Source organism: Triticum aestivum, chromosome 4D, assembly GCF_018294505.1.
Source record: "Triticum aestivum cultivar Chinese Spring chromosome 4D, IWGSC CS RefSeq v2.1, whole genome shotgun sequence".
In the NCBI taxonomy this organism is placed as follows: Eukaryota; Viridiplantae; Streptophyta; class Magnoliopsida; order Poales; family Poaceae; genus Triticum; species Triticum aestivum.
The window spans coordinates 444,463,813-444,481,964 of NC_057805.1; the positions used below are offsets into that span (position 1 = coordinate 444,463,813).

An 18,152-nucleotide genomic window follows, 5' to 3' on the forward strand; every position below is an offset into this window, starting at 1 on the left:
CTAACACACTCACGTACATAATGGCCCTTGGCTGATTGATTTGGTTGGCTATTAACACAAGCACACAACACACAAAATCAGTCAATGGCCACACGTATGCATTGTTTACTTTATCCCAATTGTGATGCAATCGTGACACCTACTCGCCCCGTCCGCTCGCCCGTCACGGTAATTGCCTACTTGCCGCTGGTGCCAACTGCTCGGCCTCGCCACCGCCGCTCACCACTCAGTCTCCACCGGCTGCCCATTGCCTCTTGCGCCACCCGTGCGCTCGCTCGGCCCAATGTTGTTGATTGGAATGCGGGACTGAAGGTAACCCATGGACAGGTTTTAGTTCTGCTTGGCATCAATCTTTGGTACTTGTCAATCCATCTAACGCACAAAAAAATCGACTCTCAGACAGAAAAGTGATCTAACTCTATTGATGAGCACAACAGTACATACCATCCCATCATGAGGTTGCCATCTCTCACACTTGATGATTACATCTTGTTATTTCTAACATGTACACCATCGGGCGATTGCTTTATTAGAAATATATTTACACAATATGATCAGAGCAACATCAAGGAGTCGGATGCTGGTGCACAGATTCTCCTCAAATTCCACATGCAACCCTTGTAGAGAAGAACGACATATTTTTCTTAGGTGATTTTTGACCGAGCTCCTACAGAAAAATTCAAAGAAATCATGAGGAGCATGGAGCCAAGCAAACTAATCAGAGTAAATCATGAGAGGAGAAGCCTCTCAACCTACTACAGGGAATCGAGTCAACATTAATTCGTGTAAGAATTAAACCGTAATGTAGATCAACAACCCAGTAGTTGATAAAATAACCCTGACACAACCCATTAATACAATATATGGTCACAGGAAGTAGATTTAGATTGTGCAGATATCATGATCTACGAACCGTATCTATGAATATTGATTGCAAAGTCACAAACAGAACCTCCTCACATCACAAAACAAATGTTTCATCAACAGAAACTCTAGCGAATGCCAATTGGATTATATAAGTAAGATAGAGACATCGAAAAAAAGAAAAGATAATTCAAAGAGTATATATATTCTATTTTCTTACTTGACATCACAGAGAATGCAAGTCAAAGATATTGCGATACATCTTACCCTTCTATAAATTGACTGCAAGGCACAATCCCCAGCAAAATATACAGAATGAATTGCTCCTATGGTTCAAGTATTGCATAAATAGTTATATACAGACTATTCAACAGTGAGCATAAACATGGCATGTACTACCAAAATCCCTTTGCTATGGAGCTTAGTCTGCATGTCTATTCGTCTTTCTGTAAATCAGTTGTGGCCAAGATGTGCTGACAGCTCACCAGCCTCTCCCCGTTTACCAATAAAATCAAACAAGCTCAAAGCAAAAAAAAAAGAACATAGATATATCTACCTGATGTAATTGCTTGTAACTCCAGAGTGTTGGTAGAGTCGAGAAGAGAACACCCAGCCAATGTTACAGCAGATCGATCTGCAGTCTTTGTTAGGGACGGCACCATCATTAGAGGTCCCAATTGTAAATCAATCTGCAAGAGATGGAGATGCGACTGGAAGCTTACGGATTTGATGCATCAGAACAGCCATGGCCCATGGGCAGAGGAGAAGTGCCGGCAGCTGGGGATCTGACGTGTCACAGACAGCATGGGTAGAGGAGAGGCGGCGTCAGATCAAGCCTTGGGCATGGCAGGCGGAAGCACACTCACCCCTACTGCACCCTTCCTACTTCCCCGTCCTTCTTCTCCTACCTCTCCTCCTCCCTGGATCCTCCTCTGTCTCTCTTTTCTACAAGAAAAATCGAAGCCCCGCCATGACCTTGAGCTCCCCCTGCCAACCATAGAAATTAGATATTTCCTAATTGTTTGCATAACAAAAAACATACTGGCTGCAAGAGAATGAAAGACTAACCTATTGATGAGCACAACAGTACATACCATCCCATCATGATGTTGCCATCTCTCACACTTGATGATTACATCTTGTTATTTCTAACATGTACACCATCGGGCGATTGCTTTATTAGAAATATATTTACACAATATGATCAGAGCAACATCAAGGAGTCGGATGCTGGTGCACAGATTCTCCTCAAATTCCACAAGCTGTAATTGAAGAGAAAACTGAAAGAAAGCTATTAGTAATACCAATTTAACCAGACACACCACACCACTAATGACAAAATAAAAATTTAGAAGTTCCTAAAGAGGCCTTATATATAAGAAGTGCAAGATACTGATGAAACTACCAAAGCCACCAGATCTTAGTACAGATTAGTTAAGTAGACACTACTATTTAGTAAGGATGAACTATATTATGGATTTGATTGGAACAAGAAAATATCCTATAATAGCATATTATACAAAGGCACATAAAACAATAAAGAGAAGTAAAAGTGGTAGCGATGAACTTATAATAATAATAATAAATGGATAGCACATGACTCTTTTTATACGACTCATCAGCAGAAGCAGTGAGCCACAATGGAGTTTTCTTGGGCTCAGGCTTTCTGCACACTGCCATATAGACCAAGTCAAACATGGGTGGGCGGCCAAGAATGTTGGGTTATAGTTTTACAGATAAAGAGAGGAGAAATCACTTTGGCCTATGAGCACATCATAAGAGAAGGCAACATCACACACACAGAAGTACTTGTAACTGAATTTAAGGAGGGCACAATATGTTGACATAGGTGTGCCTACCAAAAAGAAATGTCTAAATGAAAAAAAAATCAAGTGTTTAGTACTCCCTCCGTTTTTATTTAGTTCGCGTATTAGCTTTGGTCAAAGTCAAGCTTTGTAAACTTTGACCAAATTTATAGACAAAAATATTGGCATATATAATAACAAATCAATATCACTAGATTCATTGTTGAATGTACTTCAACATCATATAGATTTGTAATGGTAAATATTTATAATCTTTTCTATAAACTTGGTCAAACTTTAGAAAGTTTGACTTCAGTCAACTCTAATATGCAGAGTAAATAAAAACGGAGGGAGTAATATAATACTACAATGATGGTGCAAACTAAAGTCTAAATCATCAATGGCAAATCCACGGCACACAAAAATTCTTCTCCATAATCGATTTGCTCTCTTCGTCCAAATGCCCAAACTCATCACAACATAGCAGAATAGCCTGAATGGAATAAACCATATCTGAACCATCATATGCAATACACGAACCATGTACTGAACTTAATTGATATATTGCTACTGAACATAGCAGATTAGTCTCTATGTGCATGTATTACTAATTTACAGCTGAGCAGCCACTCTAATGTAATGAACTTAAGAACTGTTTGTTCCTCTTAAGCAACCCTGCAGTTTTCATGAAAACTTTGGCTGTAGTGGTCCTAAAATCCACTTGGAGATTCTTTGCAGCTTCCTCTCCATGTTGCCGGACCAATCTGCAGATAAAAAAGGATAAGGTAAATAATTGTTGTTTTGTTTGCCAATAATCAAACAACTATGATATAGTAAGAAAAAAGTTAGTGGAGGTATAGGAAGGACAAGTAGTTCTACTACACACAGATGATTAGGGGTCAGAGGGAATTCAAGATAAACCAAGACAAACTTCAAAATTCAGTCCTACAGTTGAACATCAAATTCAAATCAAACGGGGAAGAATCAATGGGTCAGGGGTAAGGATGCAAGTGTGTGTGTGTGTGGGGGGGGGGGGGGGGCAGCCCACTAAGCCGCTGCGCCGTCCCGTGAAGAAAACCCGCAAAACGGCGCCGGGCCAACCACATCATGTCAAGCGGTCTCAAATAGTCCGACCACTTTGTCTAGCGGACGTCGCACAGTCTCGCGTATCCTACGAAAGGGAGAAAACTCTCCTGAGAATTCCTGTCCTTCTCGACGCGATAGAGGTGCACGACTGTATTGTATAACAGGTTCATCCCACACAGCGTGCACTCCTCAATTTGTGCCCCAGCGACAACACCAGGCATGCCACGGAGCTCATGATGACCCAGTTGGTCCGGCTGTGCGCATCAGCTGAGGGCGGGTGGTTGTGGTGGCGCACCCGGTGGCAAAGAGTGTGATGCGGCAATGAGTGTGCGGCGTGTCCACGGCGGGCGGCGAGGCGGCGCTGCCGCAGTAGGTGCTGGAGATTGTTCATGTGCGTGCAATAGGGAACCTGATCAGGACCTGAATAATACGGCAAAGGATACACTCTCGCCGGTGTGTGTGGTGCAAGTCAGCTTGTACCAATGCCTACCTGCTCTATATTTAGCCATCCGTCACAGTTGCATGGCGCATCTTGTGTAGGTTAGCTATAAGATGTACTCCGTAGGACGACGAACGCCCGCGTTAGCCAGTGCGGGCTGGTCGCTGCTCGCTCCGCTTGCATCCAGAGTCAGGGGTAGGGATTGAAGGGAGAAACCCGCTGGCAGAGCGCCACCATCAGGAGGACGCGCAATCGCCGGGTGCGCATCACCATCAGGAAAAACGAGCCTCTACTCAGACCGGCGAGGGCAGGGACCGCCACGTGCAACTACTGGGAGGATGAACGAATCAATGTGGCAGCCATCGGCGACCGGCTCGTGGGGCGAACCAAGGACGGCAGATCTATGTTGTGTGGGCTGCTACCAGCCTACCACTCGTTGGCGGCGGAGAAGATCTACAGGGGCGAGGGGAGCGGGCCATCAAGTGGGGGCGAATCGAGATCTGAAGGGAGGGGTACTCACCGACATGGCCAGAGTCGCGAGATCGCCAAGACGGGGGCTGCCGAGTTCGATTGGCCGGAGTCTCGGGCTTGGGCTTTGGCGATGCCTTGGCGCGCCTCGGACGGACCCAGCTCATTCGCGACCGGTGCCCGGACCCGTCTGGTTGGTGCTTGCGCACGACGACCCTGACGGGATGATGACCAGAAGCCGCCGCCGCCACCACCACTCGTCGTGCGTATGACTGTCTGCTGCTGCCGCCGCCGCCACCGCCACCGCTCCGACCTTGCAGGGCATGGAAACCCTTACGGGCAGGTGCCTGGGCGGACGAAAATAAACCAACGAGAGAGACGGTGGTGGGAGATGACGCGAAAAAAAACCGACGAAAATAAATCGGACGAAAATAAACCGGCCGAAAATAAACCTGGAAGCGAGACTACTAACTGCTCCATTAGGAGTAGAGATACTCGGCTTCGGTAGGCTCTCGAAAGGCGAAAATCCACATCTAAGCCCGGGCTCAGATGCTCCCGCTCAGAAAAAATTCAAAACGAAATACTAGAAAAATAAAAAAAATCAATTTTTTTTGCGTAGTAGATAATTTGATGCGTGAGGTCCGCTTCAAATTTCAACTCATTTGGATGTCTGAGCAGCTCTTGGCAAAAAAGACAAATCGAGTCAAAACAGTTCGTGAACAATGAACTTTTTTACAGACCCCGATTTTGTCTTTTTTTGTAGAGAGCTGCTCAAATGTCCAAACGGGTTGAAATTTGTAGCGAACCTCACGCATCAAATTAACTACCACACAATTTTTTTGGAATTTTTTGAAATTTTTCTAGTATTTGTTTTGATTTTTTTTCATCGGAGAGGGTGTAGCTGAGCCCGGGAGCCAAATTGGCCTTCTCCTCGAAAGGTCTGCACCATACGATGCGTCTCCCCGTGATCATTTGATCCACCTCCGCACGCAGCTCCAGCCTTTGCACATCTTCCTCGTGCAAAGCCCCAATGCCTCCACTGCGCTCCCCGTCCCTGAGCAGTGTGTGCCGTCTTCATTCACAGCAGCCCAACGACCTGAGCCAACATCGACGATCAATTAGCTACATCAGTCACCGATTTCCAAAAAAAAGCTACATCAGCCACCGGTTAACCGCTCCTCGGCCCCACCCCCATTCCACAACAGTTTCTGCCTCGCCGGAAAAATCTCACAGTTGCAGCGCCTCGTAGCATCCTCATCACTCGGCCTTACAACATTCGCCGTCTGCCATTGCAGCATCCACCCAACACCTTGGCGTGTCCGTCGCGACACTTGTAGCACAAGCGGTGGCCGGATGCAACATCGGGCGTCACCAGTCCAGCACCGGACGTTGTCGGTTCCAACTTTAAATGTCGTCGGACGCAGGATCTGGCGGTACGGATTCCAACATTGGACGTCATCGATGGTAGCATCCGCAACCGCCAATTCTAGTAGTGGAAGTTGTCGGTCGCTGCATCCACCACCGTCGGTCCCAACAGTTGATGTCATCTGTTGCGGCGGTTGATGCCACCGGTTGCAACATCCGGTGCCACCGATTGCAATAGCCCAACGTCCTTTGGTAGCCATCGAAGCAACGTCTTGCCGGTAGGCGGCGAGCGCGACATTGCCTCCTGGCGAATGCTTGCATCATCGACCAAAACTACCCCCACTTAAACCCGCACCAAAAGGAGCGTAGACGCGCCCCTGACGGGATGATGATGAGGTAGCCGATAAGAGGTGCTCACAGTGTTGTGCGGGCAGGGGAGGGAGCTGCTTGCAGCGTGATAGCCAGTAGGTGGAGAGAGGAGAGTAGGAGTGGTGCTCGAGAGAAGCGTATCAATGGCGGCATAGCGTTCGCTGCAGACAAGAAAGATGAAGAGCCCAAAGAAGAATGAGTGGAGGAGCGCATGCGTGAGGATAAAGGAAAGAATGATAAATCTAGGGAATGGACGATGGGCTGGGCCTACGTAGAGGATTGGTGGCCCTTAGGGCTAGGTTTTTGGCCAACACATTTTCCATCAGCCTGCGAGGAGCATCACGGGGAGGAGGGATACCTCGTTCTTGCTGCGCACCTTGAGCCGCAACTCTAGAACTCGCATTGGATGAGCTCAGTTCACGCATTTCTGACACGACATGAGGAGGGGGGATAGAGGTGATGGGTCACGGACGAAAGAGGGTTCCTGTAGGGCCGGAAGACTGTTCAAGCAACAACACATGGGCAGAGGCCGGCCGACATCGAGCTATGTGTGACACCGGCCATGGCGACATGAAGCAGAGCACAGGGACAAGCCAATGCATCACAAAGGAAGTTACGCTACGAGGGCGGCGTCAACACTGATGGACGTCGGAAGGTGTCTATTGTGGAGTGATTGTGCAATTTTGAGGCGGTAGAAGGAGTATCTTTTAAATAAGGCACACCCTAAAAGCATAGTTTTAAACACCGGACCGGCAATCAAACCGGTGAGATTATCGATTTAGGTCTTTACCAGTCGGATCTCCGGTTCAATAGCGACAAAAAACCAAAATATTCAAGTTATTTTTTCTACGAAATGGACCTCTGATCAAATGGACATACTTAATATTGGCTGTAATCCGTTATTAAATCACAAATTGTACCTAGCCCAGTTGGTATTGGCTTTTGGGCTTACATAGGTTTGATTCCTACTTAACCCATTTATACACGATTTTCTCGATATTTTGTTGGTTTTTCTATTAAAAGATTGACACACATTAAAAAACCGAACGAGTCCTTAATTCTAACTTTCCTGATTGAACCATCGTTTGATCCTGTTTTAAAAACTATATATGCCTAAAAGTAAGAGTCAGCTAAAGAATATACTAGAGCGATAATTTCTATTAATTCTTTTTTAACACAACACAAACGCAACGCTCATACATACATATGTGCACTCATTCCTATAAACACGTGCACGCACTCTATCCTATGAGCACCTTCGAGAGATTGAGCCGGCACATCATCTGAGATTGACGAAGTCGTCATAAACGCTTTTGTAGTTGAGAATGTCTTCTTTCACCGAACGCACATCACCGAAAGGTCTAAAATAAATCAAAAAATATGCGACCACTGGTGAGTCTAAGATTTAAATTCTAGTGGGCTGAAAATATCAATGTGCTTTTAACCATCCATTCATATATGCATTCATTCGATTTTTAGGTCAAACGGTCGTTACATGGAACATGCATGAACCTGTTTTGGACGCAGTACCGTGCTTTTCCAAACGGGAGCGTAAAGCATTTTTTAAAACTCGTAAAGCAAATATTTGGGAGGGTTGACATACTTATCTCAAATCTCAAGCAGAAACTGCAGCGGGTTCATCATCGATGGCTGTCGCCGCCGCTCGTCGCCGCCTGTGGCGCGGGATGCGAACTGCAGCCGCCGCCACCACCGCGTCAGGCGAGGAGCTGTACGCGTCCCTGCTCTCGCGCCTGGTGGCGGAGCCGGAGTGCCGCGTGAAGGCCACCATGGAGGAGGCGACCTCCTCGGTCCCGCACCGCGACGGCGCCTTCTGGGAGCCCCTTGCTGCGGCCCTCGTCCGCGCGTCCTACCCAGCCAAGGCGCACCTCGTGAGCTCCTCATACCCTGTATTTCCAGTTCCAACCCATTTGTGATTTCTTCATAGTTCTGTTTAGTAGCATTCGAGATCCCGAAAGCTCTCACAAGAACAACAGCAGAAATCATAAGGAAATAGGATTTCAAGCACGATTTCCGGATTCGTGTTGATAAGTTGGGAGAAATTCCCCAGATTCGGAAACAGATTAACTAGGTTTCCTTACACCGGAGAAATAGCAAACCAAAGTCACCAGGCGATATTTCAACTCTTTCCCACCCCGTGTTTTATAGCTGACAGGTTTACTGAGGTAACAATCCTAACTGAAAGATAAAAGTAACTAAATGCGGGTAATTAACAGCCAACACAACTACTCGGTAATATGGTGACTCCAGCACCGTGGATTTTAACTCGTCTGGTTAACCTGTCGAAGTGGTATGCTCTTGTTTCTTCAGAACAGAGAGTTCAGGCGAAGAGGGGGAATTCAAAGATGCAGGCTGACATCTTTGTTCATAGTTTTATTTAGTAGAAGCGGTAGAGAAACCCCCCTGCCCCCTTCTCCCTCGTGTTAGAATCAGATGCGATGCATGTGGTGGCCTGAGGTATAGCAGATATAGCTTAGTCTATAGCCAATATGATCAGTGAGTTTTGTGTGGTAGTTTTTCGGATTCATGAGATTTCTTCTTTGTATTTGTAATGACAGATCTTTATTAGGTGAACTAATATGAGACTAACATTGGATCAGGTCTTGGAATGGAAGCTAGAGAGGCTACTAAAGGAAGGGGTTAATAGTTATAATTGTGAACCCTACTCGACAATAATCCGTTTCTGTGGAGAGACAAGGAATGCAGCTCTTGGAATGAGAGTCTTTGAGTGTGCAGAGGCACAGGGAATTCAACTGAACACTGACATTTTCAATGCCCTTATTAACACTTTCTTGTCGGTCGGAGATCTCCTTGCTGCAGTGACCTTATACGAGACCATGGAAGGAATAGAGGACTACAAACCTGACCGTGCTACATACGATGCATTCATATCTGCATTTTCCTGGCTCCGAAGTGGCGATGCTATGATGAGCTGGTACTTGGCTGCAAAGAATGCAGGGTTTGTTCCGGGTATTCAAGCTTTCGAATCTTTGATAGTGGGATTTGTTATGTTGAACAAGCTAGATGATGCTGAGTTAGTCTTCAAAGAAATGGTTTCATTTGAAATGAAGCCAACCTGTACTATTTTGGAGGCCAAGCTTGAGGTGCTTTCTAGAACAGAAGAGGGTAATAGGGTCAAAAGTTTCATAAAACTTGTCAGTGATGGCGACTGGGAGTTGAATAAAGCTTTGGTTGACAGACTAACAAGACTATGCCTGGATGGAGGTGAAGTTGATATAATGGAGCAGCTGCTCGCCCTAATACAAAAAGAAGCACACTTTAGTTCTGCAACTCAACTGCATTGTGGAATTATCAGGTTCTATGCTAGTGCAGATCTCTTGTCAGATATGGAACATGCAATAGACCGGATGTTGGATGATGGCATGATGTTTCTGTGCCCAGAGGATGTTGAGGCTGTTATCTGTTCATATTTTCGTCACAAGGCCTTTGATAGGTTGGAGATGTTTTTAAACCGCATCCGAAGTTTGTACATGCTCACCCGCTCTAGCTACGATATATTAGTTGCTGGATTTCAGAGGTTTGACTTGCATCAAAGACTTGAGGCAACCATAAAAGATATGAGGGAAGCTGGATTTGCATGATGTTCCAAAAAAGTATGTACACTGGCTTCCTTTGTTTGGTATTTCCAGAAGTTATAAATTAAGTGCATTGAACTATCAACATCAGATCTTGGTGCCACTTTTCCTAGCTCTAATTAGGTTTAGGAACGATCTCTCGACAGGCACAGTATCATGTTGATTATTTATCTATTTAACCAAGATGTCACAAAGCTGTAGTGTATAGGATATGTGGCGGTTTGTGTAGTGGGGATGGGTTTTAACCTCACTCTGCAGACCAGTGAGAGGTTTTTTGCTTCCTAACATGCCATTTAGGTACGTAGTTGTTGTATCTTACAGGCACAGTATCATGTTTTTTGCTGTGAGGTGTTATGTCATGTTGTTAGGCTCGAAGTTCTTAAAGCTAGCCCTCCTGATTGTAAAAGATATTCTGATATATAGTATGATTTATTTATTTTTACTGAAAAGGGGATAACCCCGGCCTCTGCATCATATAGTATGGTTTAATAGCCCTTGTCTGAAGTATTTTTCATAAATACACTTCCATTTTTTTTTCATGTAGTATAACAGACTTAGGAGTACTTAAGAAAAAGGGTCTCCCCCCGCTTTAGATTATAAAACAACGACCAACCGATACAACGAGCTTGCTGGAGCCGCAGCACAAACGAGCCCAAAAGAAAAAGGAGAGAAAGAAAAAAGAAACAAATGTCGACGCCGGCAGCTCAACTAAGCGAAGATGGCCGACACCCGCTGCACCCTCCGGAGAAGTACCACCACCCGCCAAGCACTCCGAAGCCTCACGTACCAAGCAACACCTTCATGAAGGAATGCGACGACGATGCCGCTGCTGCCCGGACAAGTCTAGGGTTTCCCCTGGTACATGGATGGCAGTGGGGAAGGGGTATCACCGACGCCCCTCAGGAGGGTCCGGCAACGCCCATGGGCGCAGCCGCCCCGGTGGCGAACGAGTTGCCAGAGATATCTCTCGCCCCGAAACCACCACCGCCACCCAAGACAATCGGAAGCGCGCCGCCCAACATGCCGCCCACCAGCCTGTGCCACCACGGACACCGCACCATCTTCACCATCTCACTGAGGCCACCAACACGAGACCTGGAGGTAGGACGAGGAGACACCGGACTCGATGATAACCGCAACGCAGCCGACAGGAGGGAACCACCTCCACCGCCGCGCGGAGGCGGCCGGACATAGCAACAGGGACCTGGCAGGCCGCCACCGGCCTGGCCGGACCCCAACGGGTCCGGATAGTCCCTGCAGCCACGCCGGCCGCCGGAGCCATCACCACCGTAGCCACGGCCGCCAAGCCTCACCTCCAGGGAGCAGCGCCGTCGCGCGCCGACCCACAGGCCCACCCCAGCCCAGATGGGACCCGAAAGGGCCCAGATCTGGGCCGAGCGGGCGCCGCCGGCCAGCCGCCCACCGCGTCGCCCCGCAGCCAACGACCACGCCGCCGCATCGAGAGCACCCGAGGCCCGCAGAGCTCCGCCGCTGGGCCCCACCGCCGCCGGGCAGGAGGGAGCCCCGACTCCCCCTCCAGGCGCGCGGGGAAGGAACATCCGCCGCCGGAGGCCGCTGCCGGCGGCGGCGAAGGGTAGAAGGAGAGGAGGGGGGTCGAGGCTGGTAATTAGTGGATTAAGACGTACGAAATAGGTTGCTATATAGCCAGGCCCCAGTATATAAGCCACGTTGTTGCTTTGTTTGTGTGGTATCATGCCGAAGGAAGGGATACTAGATAATATCCGATCTTTAGTTCTGCTAACTTGTTTTAATTCTTCTAGGGTCTAATTCGTGGGTACCTTCAGTATTAAGTAGTCACTTCCAATGGAACCCATCCCTCTAGAGAGCTAAGAAAAGAGGATCATGATCACAGAACTGTTGTTGATATTAACTTAACACAGATGACACATATACAATAGCAATATGCCAATGTATGAGGGTGGTCCATCTGATCTTGATAGGGTTCGAGGGTTCGTCTACTATCCAATTATCCATGATGCTACTGACGATTTTCCGAACTTTTTTTTTCTAGAATACGCATGAGTGTGCGTACTATGCATTAAGAGGGGGGGGGGAGTGGGTAAGAGTATCCAGGTCCACATGCAAGGTTTAGGTTACAATTTCACCCGAACACCATCACACGTCCACCTCAACAACGCAAGACTAAGTACTCATTAGCTACCCACCTAGACAAGCCCCCCCTAGTGCGTCATAATCCCCTGCGAGGCGGCCAGCCCGTAGCCAAGCACGCCCTTCCGCTTCTACTTGGGTCATGATATGTCTCAGGGATGGCGTTGCACCATCAAAGACAATCGCATTGCGATGCTTCCACAACTCCCACATGACCAGCATTGTGATGGCATGGGTCTCTTTACGCTGGCGGCGGTCACCAGTCAAGACATACTCGTAGGATGTGTCCTTGCAAGAACGGTGTGGTCAACCATGTGGACGGCGCTTGGCAAGCCAGAGTGGAAGCCCTCCCTTTTTGTTATCTTATTATTGTTTTTTTCTCCTACAAATTGCTTCGGTTAAGATATTTGGCGCTCTTTATCCGTCAAATAGTTTTCCTTTTCTGCAACTTGATCTGAATTTTTGCTAAGAGCTACTGCCTCCATTTATTTATACACAACCATCTCATAGGGTCTAACTTTGATCATCGATTTGATCAAGAAAATATATGTTATATGCCACAATAAGTATACCATTAGAGTCGTATTTGAAAGAAGTTTCCAATGGAGGGCCTTGTATACTTGTACTCCCTCCGTCCCAAAATAAGTGTAGTACAAAGTTGAGTCACTTATTTTGGGACGGAGGGAGTAATAGATGAATGGAGAGAATCTATCCATATAACATTAGTTATATCCTTAAATCTTAATCCTTTCCATGGAACCTGCGTATTTTGCAGCAGGATAGGACTAATCGCAATCCAGCATGCATCAACTACCAGTATGGTGCATAATTTGGTGAAAAACAAAAAGGATAAAATGCACTGCAAATTTGTGAGGAAAAATAACATAGAATTAATATATATGCAACTCCAGACTTGAGCGCAATAATGGTTGCTTGTGCAATTATTTTGTATGTAGATGGTTAATATCAAAGAAAACAAAAATGGACCCCATTTGGATGAGAAGATAAATAATTTGATGCATCTGTTTGAATTTAAAGATTCAGGCAAATAATTCTGGCATTCTTGACCTCTCATAATCTAAGACATCAAGCTCTAGGTGAGATAGACATTCAGATATTTAATAGCTCTGGTAGTTATAGAATACGTACAAGCCAATAACTGACTTCAACTCGGTTAGTTACAGAGGTAAATGGCGTGTAGAAATCGAATAACACTCGAGCAAACAAATGATTCCTAGATAGAATCATAGAAGTATGGGTTCTCAAGTATACTTTAGGTTTGGCATAATTGGGTCCTTGACACCGCATCTGTTAAATCATCACATAATCTATCACACTGCTCAGGGCGGTAACGCGTCCTAGGTGAGCCACCTCCTTGACGCCTAAGTGTTGACTAAGCGAGGTGGGCAAAATTGTAAGGCGCTGCCAAGGCGCCTTGTCACCCAAGCATCCAAGATGGGACACCTTAATAACAATTGTCGTTTGCTGATGGATAAGATGCTCATTGCACAACACGTTGACTGAATTATCAAATCGTCATTTTTAGGAGGGAAAAAGGGGTGTGAAATGTCTTACTTCCCCTCAAAAAGAGATGAGGGAACAGCTAGAAGAGAGAAGAGAAGTGGGACAGACAACAGGCAGGTTGGCTCAGTTAGTCAGATGTGGCAACAATTCCAACCAAGTGCAGTGTCCAGAACCAAATTTTCCTTTCAGATTTGTGTGGTCCCAAAAGAATACCAGTGCCTTTATGAAGTTGTAGGTTGATTTGCATTGCTACAGTGTAAATCATGTTCCTTTGCTTTTATCAAACCATGCTTCAATGTAAAGATGCAGGTATGATGCCATTTACTGACTTGGGAACATGGTGATCAAGTGGTTCTCTTGGATATATCATGATCATGATCATGACGTGTTTTTTTAGTAAAAGGATTGCCCCCGATTTCCGTAAGAGAAACCAAGTTTTTACATCCAATCACATCAATTCAACTACCTCACGCAGCAAAAGGATAGACAACCAGGTGGGAGGAGGGGAAGGAGAAAAGGGAACATTCCATGTAACATTACATGACAGAAAAACCAAGGACAACAACAGCAGGAAGAGAAAGCTACAGGTTTTAGCACAATCTTGGAATCCAGGGCGTGCAACCTCTCCCAGCATTGAAGATTTCAGCAGTGATGTGTTCCAGCATTTTCGCGCAGCGGAGCAGTGCTATGGTCTTGCGTCCTCCCTCCCCTACAAAATACTCCAATGTTCAATCCGGCGGCAAATCCGAAAAACAACAGCACCCAGGTTGCTAGCCATTGGGGCTGGAAGCAAGCTAAGTTTCTGACTCTCCATATTGCCCAAAGAGCACCAGCTGCAGGTTTTTAAGTGCTGATCACTGCCTTGCATTCCTAACATACATGGCCAAAGGGTAAAGATGATTGATACTTTCGTCGCATCCATAAACAAGACAGGTGGGTCTTAACACACCAGGGGAAAGTTTTGATTCTAAGGGAGATCTTAACACACCGCATGAATCTATAAGAGCATCTACAACCATAGTTGCCTAATACGAGTTCCTATACGCCCGCGGACTTGCCTAATATAAGTCCCTATATGCCCGCGGACGCGTCCGGATGACACGCCCGCTGGCAGTGACCAGACAGTCCCATTTCTCGTTGTCCACATCAACATTCATTGAGATAAAACTACACAGTTCATCGGACAGACATAAATCGGACCCAAAACACATTGTTCACCGGATTAAACTACAAACAAAATAAACATAAACGATGTGGAGAGGGCGCTATCACCACTTCTTGACTGGGCCCTTGCCCTTGTGGCACCTTCGCGGCGGTCCATCTACTCCGTGTACGCATCCGTGGCAGGAGGATCGTCGTCGTCTTTGTCTATGTTGGTGGTGCCGCTCTTCGATGCCAAGGAGAAGTAGCCGGACAGGCGGTGGATGGCGCAGGCCTGCTCGCTCGCGTGACGAGCCGCCTTGGCGGTGGAGAACTCCTTCCTCGCGAGGTGCTCAGATGCTTCGAGCCCGAGCAGGAGCGCCGTCGTGTTTTTGCGCTGTAGGGACTTGGTGTCCAACTCCGCCGTGGTCAGCGATCGGCGCATGACCTCGCGGAGGAGCGCCTCCTCCGAGTCGAGGGGGACGGAGTGGGAGTGCTGGTGGGAAGAGGCGCGTTCCGTCGAAACCGCTGCCCGCCGCCGCTCGCACCGGGCCGCCTTGGCCTCCGTCTCCGGCATGCGCACCCGCAGGGGAGCCACGGGCACGAGCACCGAACGCTGCCCGAGCGGTGCTAGCGCCGGAGGGGAAGGGGAGACGTTCGCCCTGCTCTGGATTTGGAGCGGCGCAGAGCGGGACGAGCGAGCGCGGGCCACATTGTGGTGGCGGGGCTCGGAGGAGCTGGCAGCGGACGCCACGGAACTCGAGCTCCCACCGGTGTCCGACCACGAGTGCTGGATGGCGATGCGGAACCGCGAGGTCCTCGTGCGATGCATCGCTGGCGGAGCCGGCGTCCTCCTCGCTGCTGGAGTCATGGCCGGACTTGGCCATGGCGGAGGGGCGGATGGATTGGGAGAGAGGAAGTGGAGAAGACGAGAGGGGAGCGGAGAAGTCGAGAGGACTGAGAGTGACTAGGGTTCGTCCGAGCGAATGAGTTTTTTGTGAGGATGGCGGTGGGGCAGTGTGGGCTAGACCGGACCGGTCTGACGTGGCGGCGGTGCAAAGCGCGTCTAATGCCTTCATATATCCGCCCCAGATATAGATAAAATATGGGGGCTGCCGGTAGTCTTGGGCCGGATTCAAGTGGGGTATGGGGGTGATCTTGGCACTCTCTTCACACTCTGCATCGCCAAATAGAAGAACTGACATTGAACTCCCCTGGAGGAGAGAGTGTCCAGATCAGTTTATCCTCCTCTCACCACATGCAAAATTAACACACACAACGTTCAGGTTATTCCATTGTTCCAACGTTCACCTACTTGAGCTCTTCTCATCTCATGCACCGCGACATCAAGAGTAGTGGGTTCTCTATTCTTCGCATTCCCCACTTGAATTCTACAACAACTCCAGAAAAAGTTTTAGGCCAACTTCAACGTGCGGACTCAAATTGACATGGATTTCTTCCACCTTTTGTCCGCTTGGGTCACCAGTAGGGGTGGCATCCGCCCCTTGTCCGTGCATTTCTGGGTAGTGCGCCCAATTGGTCGACCTATTTGGTCCGCCCGTCCGTTTTTAGTCGAATTTTCCATGACCAAATATAACATGTGAATGGAACATTATAAATTATTAAACAAATAAAAGTGACATAGTTTATACAACTAATAAAGAAACATCACATAGTTTACAACCAAATGAATTTAAAATTGTACCAAAGACATTGGAAGAAAAAGAGTACATACAACTATTGGTTCTAAGGATGGCAATTTTACCCATGGGTATGGGTACCCGCGGATACCGTACCCGCATGGGTAGGGTATGGGCACAATTTTATACCCATGGATAGTACCCATACCCTACCTGTTAAGTCATGGGTAGGGTATGGGTATAGCCTTTTACCCATGGATATACCCATACCCTACCCATTTATACTAACATGTGAGTTTTACCCGTGATTCACAAGTGTACCTATGTTAAAATTGTGTCGTGAGCTTATGAATCTATGTTAAAGTTGTCACCAATTGTCAATTTGAATTGAGATAATTATCATGTACTCATCTAACAGTTATTGAGTTGAGATCAATTTTTTTTGTCAAATGTGTTATCGATGAATGTAAAATTGCGAATAACTTGTGTATTATTTGATCTACCCATTGGGTACCCAATGGGTATGGCTACCCATCGGGTATGGGTATGGGTAAAGGTTCATACCCATGGGTACGGGTATGGGTAGAATTTTGTACCCATTGATTACACGGGTATGGGTATGGTATTGCTCTACCCGCCCCATACCCTATCCATTGCCATCCTTAATTGGTTCCCTATGGAGTCTACATATGCTCAACCAAATTATTTTGAAGTTGAATCTGAGTTGTCTAATTACACATTTCTTGATGAAATTGAATGAACTGTGCATATGTTGCCGTTCCAGTCTCAGGCTCAACATTTTCACCCTGAAAATCCCACCCTTGGTCATAGAGGCTCTCATCACGCTCGCCCTCTATGATCATGTTGTGCATGATCACACAATCAGTCATCAACTCCCACATAATCTGAGTGCTCCATGTTCTAGCAGGGTGTCGAACACTAGCCCATCGAGATTTGAGCACACCAAAAACACGCCCCACATCCTTCCTAGCACCCTCTTATTCTTTGGAAACCTAGCCCTCTTCTCTCCTTAGGGCTCGGAGATTGTCTTCACAATCATAGACCACCGAGGATAGATACCATTAGCTAGATAGTATCTCTTGTTGTATTGGTGGCCATTGATCTCAAAGTTGACATCTGGGAAATTGCATTCTGAAAGCCTAGCGAACACCAGAGAGCGCTGAAGCATGTTGATGTCATTGTGAGAATCTACCACGCTGAAGAAAGAGTGACAAATCCGTAGATCTTGTGATGCAGCAGCTTCAAGTATGACCGTGCAAAAGCTTTAACATGTCCCTTATACTGCCCCTGCCAGGAAAATGGAGAGTTATTCCACTTCCAGTGCATACAATCTATGCTTCCAAGCATTCCTGGAAAGCCTCCCGATTCATTGATCGCTAACAATCGGGCTGTATCCACATCATTTGGTTCTCTCAAGTACTCTGGGCCAAACACGACCATCACACTTTTGCAGAGTCAGTACAATGCCTCAAGGCATGTGGACTAATTCATGCCTACATACTCATTAAGAAGATAATTGGGAATTACGTGCAAGCATGTGAACAGCTGCGGTACATTTCTAATAAGAGAAGTCGGTCTTTCCAAGGGCATGCATCGGAATTAATCATTATACCCCCATCACTCCCTCCTGAATATAGTTGAACAATGGTCTCACCATCAGGAACCGTCGCCGGAAAAAATTGGTGTT

General features: G+C 47.0%; 1 protein-coding gene and 1 long non-coding RNA gene across 2 annotated transcripts; one reads left to right on the top strand and one right to left on the bottom strand.

Annotated features, from left to right (window-relative positions):
- Positions 1 to 465: 465 nt before the first annotated feature.
- On the bottom strand, positions 466 to 5,084 carry LOC123100253 (uncharacterized). Its single transcript, XR_006448377.1, has 5 exons — positions 4,715 to 5,084; positions 1,933 to 3,433; positions 1,587 to 1,851; positions 1,421 to 1,505; positions 466 to 667 (listed from the first exon to the last, which is right to left on the bottom strand). It is a non-coding gene; the product is annotated as an uncharacterized lncRNA (long non-coding RNA).
- A 2,892-nt stretch (positions 5,085 to 7,976) lies between these two features.
- Positions 7,977 to 14,028, top strand: LOC123098486 (pentatricopeptide repeat-containing protein At2g41720). The gene is made up of 3 exons (XM_044520486.1): positions 7,977 to 8,285; positions 9,015 to 10,028; positions 13,687 to 14,028. The coding sequence occupies exons 1-2, from the start codon at positions 8,043 to 8,045 to the stop codon at positions 10,014 to 10,016; spliced, it is 1,245 nt and encodes a 414-aa protein (XP_044376421.1). The 5' UTR covers positions 7,977 to 8,042; the 3' UTR covers positions 10,017 to 10,028; positions 13,687 to 14,028.
- Positions 14,029 to 18,152: the final 4,124 nt, after the last annotated feature.